Below are 12,005 nucleotides of genomic sequence, written 5' to 3'. Positions count from 1 at the left end.
CTATGATCACTGACCACACTGACAAAGGGCTGTCATGATGAGTGAAGTGATGTTTACTGACTAGGCTGTCTTTGACTCCAACCCTGAGGTGGACCCTCTTTCTTCCTTACAGGCCCTCACCTCTACCTGCTTCAGCAGCTCTTAATCACCACTAGAGCTTGCACTTTTGCACACTTCATTCACACAGCATTTGCACCTTGAGCAAAGGCCACTCCCCAGCAAGGTCTTTCCACTAAACAGTCTTATCAGAGGCATTTATACAGCACCAGCCACACCCCACACAATGTTCAATAGCTGATCTTCAGCAATTAGGTGCTTATTTAGTGCTCACTTCAGACAGAGAGTCACTATGCAGATTCAACACCCTCCCCACTTCACATGCACAACTAGTGGGTCATCATTAAACCACAATGATCTCAGGTTGAAACTTCAGCATTCTGGTGGTGCAATGATAGTGTCCACCTCTGGGCGGGGTTCAAATCTCACCTGCTCCAGAGGTGCGTAGAAACACTCTGAAGCAAGATGAATTTATTATCACATGTACCGAGGCACAGTGAAAAGCTTTGAAATGCAAAACATCTAAAATCTAGTGCTCTAGGGACTTTAATTACTTCAAAGTCTTTATACTGGACACTCTTTGTTAGACGACATATCATTGTTTCTGTGTGTTTTGTGTCACAAAGCTAGTCCTTTTATTTTCTAAACGCTGTGCCTTGGATCAAGGATACTCTACCCTTGATTTTTTTCAGAGGGATAATAAACCAGTCCGGGCTCAGATCAGACTGGTTTGGTATAGAGGTGAAAAGGATTTTGAGGGGTCTCTTATTTATACATAAACAGAGAAGATTTCAGGGCAAAGTGATCATCTTTTAGCAGTGACCATATAAAGAAAGGGGAGTGATCAGCTCTCTAGTTAAGCAGTTTAGTTCAGTTCAGTTCAACAGTGGGTTATGTAGAAACAAGCTCTCTCTCTCTCTCTCTCTCTCGCTCTCTCTCTACTTTTCTAACTTCAACCTGTAATCACTTTTTTTGTACTGTGTTTTAAAGGGGGTTTGCTTACTGGGACTGTTGTGTATATTCGGAACAGCATACTTAGGTCGAGTTTGGATAGACTGAGTTCTGTAGGTGTTCTTTATTCTGTTCTTTGCGTTTCATTGTGTAATTTTGTGAATAAATTTTTGTCTGTTTTAAACCTGATAGTCAACCTCGCTAACTTAATCCGGGTAATTTTCACTGTACACTTATCGAAACAAATTGCAAAGTCATGGTCTGGGCTGCCTGCTTAAGAATGTTTTGAGTGGTCTGGCCTAGTATCACAACTTTGTTTTTTTCCCATCAGGGTTAGCAAGCAATAAAGCTGCCCTTGCTTTCATTCAAGAAAATTTTGTAATTGGCTCCTTATTTGAATCTGCTGCACTGGTGAACATATGTTTTTATTGGAGAGAGGTAGAGCAGTGGGCAGAGGATAATTTGAAATCTTTGATGTGTCCAGTCGACAAGTTATAGCATAAGATTTATTGCCTGTAGGCAATCGTTAATAGTTTACACAAGCCTTTCCATCTCTCAAGCTCCGAGAAGTTCCAGACGATATCCCTACAATGGTTGTTAGGCATAAAAATTGGACTTTGCTTTTCCAGTTTTGAAGCCAATGAGCAGTATATTTAAATAGGTATAATGGCCCTAAGGGCTTTTAACATTAAGGCATTTGCACCATGCATCATGGCTTTTAATAAAGTGCAGACAACATAAAAAAACACAAAACCTAACACATTCCACACAGTGACAGGCTCCTCGCTCCAAACAGAAATTACGCTGAATTCCCTCAACTCACAAATGAAATGGGGATTAAATCCTAAAGTTTTGCACCAAATGTAAGGACTTAAATGACTGAAATTATCTCAGGATGCAACAGAACCTTGATCAGATGGGCAGGAGGAGTAGCAGACGGAGTTTAATTCAGATAAATGCGAGGTGCTGCATTTTGGAAAGGCAGGACTTATCCACTTAATTGTAAGGTTTTGGGGAGTGTTGCTGAACAAAGTGACCTTGGAGTGCAGGTTCATAGCTCCATGAAAGTGGAATTGCAGGTAGATAGGATAGTGAAGGCGGCATTTGGTATGCTTTCCTTTATTGGGCAAAGCATTCAGTATAGAAGTTGGGAGGTCATGTTGTGGCTGTACAGGACATTGGTTAAGCCACTGTTGGGATACTGGCCTCCCAGTATCCCAGGATGTTGTGAAACTTGAAAAGGTTCAGAAAAAATTTACAAGGATGTTGCCAGGATTGGAGGATTTGAGCTACTGGGAGAGGTTGAATAGGCTGGGGCTGTTTTCATCAGAGGCTGAGGGGTAACCTTATAAAGCTTTATGAAATCATGAGGGGAATGGATGGAGTGAATGGCCAAGGGCTTTTACCCAGGGTAGGGGAAACTAGAGGGTATAGGTTTAAGGTAAGAAGGGAAAGATTTAAAAGGGACCTAAGAGGCAACATTTTCATATAGAGGGTGTTCCGTGTATGGAATGAGCTTCTGGAAGAAGTGGTGGAGGCTGGTACAATTGTGACATTTAAAAGGCATCATGAATAGGAAAAGTTGAGGAAATGGGCCAAATGCTGGCAAATGGGACTCGATTAATTTAGGATATCTGGTTGGCATGGACGAGAGAGACCAAAGGGTCTGTTTCCGTGCTGTACATCTCTATGACTCCCTAACTCACTAGACACACCTCAGACGATTGAAGTGCATTATTTTGAATCCTGCCTTGGATTATAGCCTGAAACAAGTCTGCACAGGAAATTTATTACCATCTCTGACAAATCGTCATTGGCTAACCCTCGCTAAAGGGTCATACTGTCCAGTGAGGACAGTCTGTGTCACTGGGTCTATGTGTCTTTGTCTGGCTGATGAGCCCAATAATGAAGTCCCAATCACTCACCACAATCTCTGGCAAAACTCAGGATAGAAAGAGAAAAGGATTGAATTGCCAATAATTCCATAAGACCAAAAGACATAGGAGCAGAAATTAGGCCATTCAGCCCATCGAGTCTGCTCCAACATTCAATCATGGCTGTTAAGTTTCTCAAACCCGTTCTCCCGCTTTCTCCCTGTAACGCTTGATCCCCTTGACAACCAAGAATCTATCTATCTCAGTCTTAAATATACTCAATGACCTGGCCTCCACAGCCTTCTGTGGCAATGAATTCCATAGATTCCCCACTCTCTGGCTGAAGAAGTTTCTCCTTATCTCCATTCTAAAAGGTCTTCCCTTTACTCAAAGACTATGCCTTTGGATCCTGGTCTCTCTGACCAATAAGAAACATGTTCTCAACATCTACTCTGTGTGTACTATTATGAGCATGAAGAAATGGTGCCTAAACACTCACTCTATTCTTGCATATTTGATTGGCTCTTCAGCGCCATTTGAAAGGGAGGTGAAGGGCAAACATTGCTGTGGGTCTGGAGTCATAGCCATAGTCATAGAGATGTACAGCATGGAAACAGACCCTTTGGTCCAACCCATCCATGCCGACCAGATATCCCAACCCAATCTAGTCCCACCTGCCAGCACCCGGCCAATATCCCTCCAAACCCTTCCTATTCATATACCCATCCAAATGCCTCTTAAATGTTGCAATTGTACCAGCCTCCACCACTTCCTCTGGCAGCTCATTCCATACACGTACCACCCTCTGTGTGAAAATGCTACCCTTTAGGTCTCTTTTATATCTTTCCCCTCTCACCCTAAACCTATGCCCTCTAGTTCTGGACTCCCCAACCCAAGGGTAAAGACTTTGTCCATTTACCCTATCCATGCCCCACATGATTTTGTAAGCCTCTATAAGGTCACCCCTCAGCCTCCGACCCTCCAGGGAAAACAGCCCCAGCCTGTTCAGCCTCTCCCTATAGCTCAAATCCTCCAACCCTGGCAACATCCTTGTAAATCTGTTCTGAACCCTTTCAAGTTTCACAACATCTTTCCGATAGGAAGGAGACCAGAATTGCACGCAATATTCCAACAGTGGCCTAACCAATGTCCTGTACAGCCACAACATGACCTCCCAACTCCTGTACTCAATAATCTGACCAATAAAGGAAAGCATACCAAACGCCTTCTTCACTGTCCTATCTAGCTGTGACATGGAGGCCAGACTTAGGAAAGGACAACAGATCTCCTTCTCTAATGGCCTTTTGTGATTTGGATGGATAATTATGAAAACTAAAAATGGTTACTAATCAGCTTGCTTATTTTTAATTCCAATTTTTATTGAATTGAAGTTTTGCTAGCTGCCATAGCAGGGATTGAATTCATATCCCAAAAGAATTGACTAGTTTCTGGAATATTCGTCAAATGATTTGACCAAGTTGCCATGATCTCCCTGCAGCAAGGGACACTGCAGAAATATCTGTTTCATAATGCAAAAGATTATTCCTGATTCAAATGCCAGAAAGATATACTGAGTTATGTTGCTAAGGATCTGCAAAATAAATTCCAACTTTGGGTTTCTCATAGACAGTAATCAAACTGAAAGGTTCAGGTGGTTTTATAAATCCTGACAGTGACTCTCATGAAGCTTACAATCGTTATATTAATTGCAGTTTTAATATTAGACTTCAGTTCCTCTGCTTTTTAAACAGTGCTCAGCTCCCAGCACATTCCTGTGCCTCCAGCAATTGTCACAACAAATATCATTTAAGAGGCACTAATACTCACAACAAAAGATTAATTGCCATAAGGTCATTACTGGAAACCAGTTGAGAAATAAACTTTTGCAATCTATTCCTGGAAATTCTACAAATAACTCACACTGATGAATAATTGCTTCAAGTCTGCAAATAAAATGTCCAGCACTAAGTGGCGCATTAACAAAATGCAGGGACTTGCCATAAGCAACAGAATCGCAGTTTTGCAATCGCAAACCTGGGAACATCTCTCTCCACAGCAGTGATGACCACTTATGTATCTCAACTGGTTAACCTGCAAATAACATATCTTCAAAAGAGTGACAGTGGTTTATACGGAGGCGATGCTGGGAGAATTCAAAGGAATAAATCAAACCAAACGGCTCCTGGAGGCTTTTAATGGTAGCGAAGAAATGACAAAATGTCACTTCAGGAGGAGAGCGAGTGCAAGACTCAGCTCTGACAGGGGAAGCAAATAACAAACTGTGAGGCAATGTCAGAGAAGCAGAATTTGCGTGCAGAGAATCTTCCGACCCCAACTTCCCCAAACACCACATTGCAACTGAAATAGCTCCACTCCGGCCGGTATCCCATCACCAAGTCACTCTTTCTTTACACAGTACGTGGACTCTGACCAGCCAGACCTGAACCCAATCCATAGAGTCAGGAAAATCCTGAGACTCCTGTTTATTTTTGGACTACACAGCAGCAGTGCTTATTTTTCCCCACAGCACCCATGTTGTGTGTATGTGTGTGCGCGCACGAGAGAGTGAGTGAGTGAGTATGAGTGAGAGTGAGTGAATGACAGAATGAGTGAGTGCAGGCACTCAGTGAAGACATCATTGTGCAAATAACTTCATTCAATATTTCAGTCACCTGGAAAATCACCCACGTGCCAGGGAACCAGTAATGATGGAAGCCCAATAGGGGTAATGCTTATGTGAGACTCCTGTTTCTATTCTTTGGTGTGGAGATTCCTTGACACTGATGCAGCTCCCTCAGAACCAACACTCAGCATGAACAGAACCTTGGACACTTCTGTTCTTAACATAGAGAAATGATTAATACATGAAATAACCCCACAGAGGCCAGCAACCCATCACCAAGACACTCTTTATTTACACGTGGAGAGAGACTCCTGGTTATCTCTGTCAGCCAGGACTCCCTGATTGGTCCAGGTTAACAATCCCATTAAAGGAACTCACACTCAATGAGATCCACCTCGCTCCAATCACTACAGCAACCAACAAGATATGGAAGCTGAGGGAGGGTCACATGGGGTGATGGGGCTATGGTAGAATAGAAGAAAAGATTCTGAGAAGCCTTATGTGTGCAATCAAACATGATTGAGAATAGCCTAGGGAGGGCCTTAACCTGGTCATTTAAAAACCAAGTCACACAGAAAGTAGTATTGTTGTTAATAATTCTAAAAGCTTATATACATAAATTATTATATTTAAATGATTACATCCCACTCAGGCTCTCAATAGATACATTAGAATATCATACTTATAAAAGTATCTGTAACCTAATTGTTTTTTATTTCTGAAAACACTTCAGGCCTGCCATTTGAACATGTTTAGTTGGGACTAGTTTAGTTTGGGATTATGGTCAGCATGGACTGGTTGGACCGAAGGGTCTGTTTCTGTGCTGTATGACTCTGTGACACTACGTGACAGAGATAGATAGGCTCTTGATTAGCAAAGGGATCAAAGGTTAGAGAGAGAGGCAGGAGAATGGGATTGAGAAACACATCAGCCATGATTGAAGCGTGCAGCCAATTTGATGGGCCGAATGGCCAGTTCTCCTCCTATATCTTATGGTCTTACAAACAAAGAGGGAAGCCCTTATTTGTTTTTTTAATTAATTGTTTTGGGTGATGAATATCACACTCAAATTTGACTTAGATTAACTTTGCATAAATTAACATAGATCACATTGCATCTGAAAGACACATTTGAGGCGAAAAATGTAAAGGAGGAATAATAATGTGAAAATATTGAACACTGAAAAAAATTATAGCAGGCAAGGGTAGCAGATTTCCTTCCTGAAAGATAACATCAAACCAGATAGACTTTTAAGATAATTGACATAGTCGCCATTAGAGGTCATAGAGTCATAGAGATGTACAGCACAGAAACAGCCCCTTCAGACCACTTGTCTATGCTGACCAGATATCCTAAATTAATCTCATTCCATTTGCCAGCACTTGACCCATATCCCTCTGAACCCTTCCTATTCATATACCCATCCAGATACCTTTTAAATGCTGTAATTGTACCAGTCTCCACCACTTCCTCATTCCATACACACACCAAGCTCTGCAAGATAGTGCATTCACCCTATCCATACCTCTCATGATCTTATACACTTCTATAAGAGCCCCCCCTCAGTCTCCCACGTTCTAAATTAAAAGTCCTAGTTTGTCCACCCTCTCCCTATAACTCAGACCATTGAGTGCTGGCAACATCCTTGTAAATTTATTCTGCACTCTTTCCAGTTTAATAACATCCTTCCCGTAAAAGGGGACCAAAACAGAACATGATACTCCAAGTGCGGCCTCACCAACATCCTGTACAACTGCAACATAATTTCCCAACTTCTAAACTCAGTGCCCTGATCAGTGACATTGCAGCTACATCACTGGCTTCCATTTACATGAGTATTTAAACCAAGACACTGTCCTCCCAGGTGAACATAATAGATCCTTAACATTATTTCAGAGGCAAATGGGGGAGATTTCCCTGATGTCCTGGACCATATTCAGACTTCAATCAACAACACAAACACCTCACATTGCTGTTTGTGGGAGCATGTTACGTACAAATTGGCTGATGTGCTTTCGACACCAGCTGTCTAATTTTCACACAAACATGAATTCAAAGCATAATTAGATCATTTGGCCCCTTTTGAGCCTCCTCCACCATTTAATGAGATCACAATTTGATAACAGCCTTATTTCCATATTCCTGTGAAACCCCAAAACCCTTGTACTTCCTTGAACAACAGGAGTGTCAATCATTGGCTATAAAGCACTTTGCTATGCCTTATGATTTTGATAGATGCAATATTAATAGATATTAGTTTTAGAAGATGGTCGCATTTGAGCAAAATAGAGGAAAAGTCCACAGCTACAAATCAGAATAAAACAAGATGCAGACCTACATTGTGATTGGATTAAATATGATCAGGTCCATGAGTCATACAAACATGGGTAGATGCTGCTTATACATGATCACAGAGTTGTTATGACATTGAAGGTAGGCGAAAGTGAGGACTACAGATGCTGGAGATCAGAGTCAAGATTAGAGTGATGCTGAGAAAGCACAGCAGGTCAGGCAGCATCCGAGGAGCAGAAAAATCAACATTTCGGCAGGAGCCCTTCGTCAGAAATTTGTCCCCAGAGCATTAGCCTAGAGTTCTGGATCACTGATCCAGTAACATTATCACTAGGCTACCTTCTCCTCATTTAAACAATCCACATGGGCGGGTGTTTGTACGGTTACACTATTCTCTTCCTTTTTGTTTGATGTGTTAGCTGCTATTTTATATTGATGTCCACTTGTTCTAAACAAGTGGAAACAATTTCACCACTTTCACCCCACTGAATTGAGGCTGGAGGGATTAAAAAATACTTCTTCCAGTTACCAAGATGCTAAATAATTGGGATTTAACAGCACCACTCTAATGATGACATTGAAGGTGGCCATTCAGTCCATCATGCTTGCACCAGTTCAATGACCCAATGCTAATTTGTGTGTTTCCCCACTATCCCTATACACCAGGGTGATGGTGGGAGCTGATGGATGCTTCTACTTGGATAGCACATGGACTACTTACTGTCCATACTATATGATCCTTGCCCTTCTCTGGTACAGTTCCACCTGCCCATACTCAATGTATTGGTACCATTCTTCAAATACAAGCCCAGCTAACAAGTATCACTGGGTTGATTGACTATGAGAAGAATGACTTGGACCAATTGTGGCACTCCTTAACCTAACACAACCCAAGCATCTAATGTGGGCAGTAAGTCGCTCGATCGCACACTGGGCTGACTAGCTGTCCACTCATCCAAAGCTGACAGAACAATGAGGCCATCAGAAACTTGGGAGGGAGAGCAATGTGGACTACACAGAGTGATATTAATACTTGACCAGCTATTCGGAAACTTGAGAAAATGACCCAGCAACGTGACCCACTGTGAATTAATGTAAACTCAATTAATTAAACTCTTCAGGCCAGAATAAAAAGCTAGGCTCAGTAACTGTGGGATTGCTATTAAATTTAATCTGCTTCACTGATGTCCTTTTAGAAAAGATCTGCTGTCCTTATTCTGATTAACTCCACACCCAGAGTGTCCCTGAGTCTTAACCACCCGAGAAAAGCCATTTGTGTTTCACGAGCAACAAATACCCTTTTGGCGGCAGCAGGTCCAGTGAGAGACTTCTGTATGAAACATTCAAGGATTTCAACATAGGGTCAGGATTTGACTTCACAATAATACATTTAACTTTTATTGGTGAGACAATAAGAAACTGGAACAGGAGTAGACCATTCCGTCCCTCCAGTCTGCTGCAGCATGTAACAGAATTGCGGCTGACCCAATATGCCTCATGACATTTTCCTGACTTTTCCCCACAACCCTAGATTCCCCGACTGATCGAGAATCAATCTCACACTTAAATTTACAGTTAAAAATCACACAACACCACGTTAGAGTCCAACAGGTCTACCTGGATCTAGCTTTCGGAGTGCTGTTCCTTCGTCAGAGAGCTTGTACTTTCAAATAAACCTGTTGGACTGTAACCTGGCATTGTGAGTTTTGACTTTGTCCACCCCAGTCCAACACCTTCACATTATTAAATATGCACAGGGACTCTGCCACCACAGTTCTCTATAGCAAGGAGTTCCAAAGACACTCAACTGTATGAGTGAAGAGCTCCCTCCTCATCTCAGTCTTAAATTGGCATATCTTTACCCTGAGACTCTGACCTCTGGTCCTAGACAGGGGGAAATATTCTCACAGTCTGCCAAGTCCCTTAAGAATCCCATGTGTTTCAATGAGGTCAATCTCATTCTTCTAAACTCCAATGGGTAGGGTCCCAGCCTGTTTAGCTTTTAGTCATAAGACAATATCTCCGTATCAGGGACCATTGAGGGAACCTTCTATGAACTGCCCCCAACAAAATAACATTGTTCCTTAAATAAGGGGACCAGAACTGATTACAGGTGTGGTCTCTCAGCACCTTGTACAGTTGCAGTAAGACTTCCCCACTCCAACCTCCTGGAAATAAGGTCCAATACTGCACTAGCCTCCCTGATTAGCTGCTGCACCTCCATGCTGGTTTTCTGTGGTTTGTGCACACGTCTTGGTGTTCTAGCTTTCAACAAATGACTGCACTTCAGTAAAAGTGTTGTGAACGTGCCCGTCAAAGGCAGGGGCTGGAACATATTCGCTTCTGAAATAAAAGGGAGACACCCTATTTGTTTTTCCTTAAAAAACCATCTCCTCTCACCTTTCCCGTTTGTTTCACACACTTGAAACAAATTTCCGGGCATGGCAAAATCCACAGTGATCTGAAAACATCCCCTTTTAAAGCAAACATTTCCCAGCCAGCTGGCGACGCCTCATGCCGTGTTACCTTAATGAACGTTGACAGAACTAAAATCAAACAAATTAAAAGCATTCGAGAGCGTGTTGCTGGAAAAGCGCAGCAGGTCAGGCAGCATCCAAGGAGCAGGAGGGATTGACGTTTCGGGCAAAAGCCCTTCATCAGGAATTAAAAGCATTGCAATGCGACCTTTCGGGCCGGGGGTGGGGAAGAGTGTTGACTGTTCACTTGGATTTGGAAATCTCCTGTTCATGGGTCAGAGGATTCTTTCTGCTCAGTAAACCTTCGCACAAATGGTTTTTGACCAACCGCTTTCCCTCGCCCCTTTCTGGGACTGAAAGTCGCCCCAGAATATGAGGATAACAATGTTACTTACCAACTCCTAAAGGCATCTTGATGACCGAGATTGCGATGGTAAAGGAACAGGCTGATTTTTCAGCTCCCCCGGCCCGATACACTGAAGCATAAACACTTAGAAATTGACTAAGACGTGCCTTACTCGTACAGACATGATGTCAAACTGCAACCTCGGAAGTAGCTGTCACTGAAGTGTTAACCCTTTCATCTCCGCCTGTTTCAAAAAACACAAACAGTGTGCATTGTGGAGGGAGAGTTGGGGTGTGTGTGTGTGAGAGAGAGAGAGAGGGGGCCATTTGGACAGAGAGATCAATGTTCCTGAGCCTGGGAGATCCCTTTCAGCAGGGGGATTTCAGAGCAGAGGGGAAGGTGCTGAATCAGAGAGTCCCAGAGCTGGGCTCTGGAGGGAACGATGATTAACACAGACACTCATTAGCTATTGGCACCTATTGGAGAAACAACAGTGACACCAATGACATGTTAGTCTTTTTCAGAAATACAGGCACAGGCCATTCAGCCCTTTCAGACATTCTACACAATCAATGCAGATCGTTTACTTCAACAGCACTTTTCCCATTCTCCCACCCCCACCCCCACCACCCTCTCTCACCCTGCAGTCTCCCACTTGCTGTACCACCCCCTGCCTGCACTTCATCCTCTCCCCCACACCCCCTATCCCTCCCCCTCCCTAAACGCCTCATCCTCTCCCCCACACCCCCATCCCCAAACACCTCATCCACTCCCCCACTCCCTCTCTCACTCCACTCCCCCCACACCTCCTCCCTCCCCCTTTCCCCCCCACCACCCCCTCCCCCTCAACCCCCACACCCCCACCCACCACCTCCCCCTCACCCCCCCCCCCACCCCTCGATCAGCTCTCTAGGGGCAAGTCCCCAGGGCTGGACGGGCTGACTGTGGAGTTCTTCAGGGCGTTCTGGGACATCCTGGGGAGCGACTACGCACAGGCCCTGGGGGAGTGTCTAAATGCCGGAGAGCTGCCCCTTTCTTGGCGCAGGGCGGTCATCGTCCTGCTGCCAAAGAAAGGGTACCTTTGTTCTTTGAAGAACTGGCATCCGGTCTCCCTCCTCAGCACGGACTACAAAATCTTCACCAGGGTGTTGTCTTCTCGCCTGGCTTCCGTGCTGGCCCACATGATTCACCCGGACCAGTCCTACACGGTCCCGGGCCGGAGGATACACGACAACGTCCATCTGGTCCGGGACCTGATCCATTTCTGTCAACGGGCTGGTCTGCCGAGCGCCTTCCTGTCTCTCGACCAGCAGAAGGCGTTCGGCAGGGTTGAACACGAGTACCTGCTCGGGACTCTGCGGGCATTCGGGTTCGGGATGCAGTTC

At 44.0% G+C, this 12,005-nt stretch overlaps 1 protein-coding gene across 1 annotated transcript in view; it reads right to left on the bottom strand.

The window, feature by feature from the left end:
• The window catches only part of pfkfb3 (6-phosphofructo-2-kinase/fructose-2,6-biphosphatase 3), a 95,875-nt gene extending 85,087 nt beyond the window's left edge, over positions 1-10,788 (bottom strand). The window contains exon 1 of the mRNA XM_060842631.1: positions 10,670-10,788. Coding sequence (XP_060698614.1) covers positions 10,670-10,685 — 16 coding nt within the window. The 5' untranslated portion in view covers positions 10,686-10,788. The remainder of the gene's footprint in view (positions 1-10,669) is intronic.
• Positions 10,789-12,005: the final 1,217 nt, after the last annotated feature.

This window comes from Hemiscyllium ocellatum, chromosome 23, assembly GCF_020745735.1.
Source record: "Hemiscyllium ocellatum isolate sHemOce1 chromosome 23, sHemOce1.pat.X.cur, whole genome shotgun sequence".
NCBI classification, from domain to species: Eukaryota; Metazoa; Chordata; class Chondrichthyes; order Orectolobiformes; family Hemiscylliidae; genus Hemiscyllium; species Hemiscyllium ocellatum.
The sequence above is the reverse complement of the archived record's forward strand: the minus strand, read 5'-3'. Positions and strand labels throughout refer to the sequence as shown.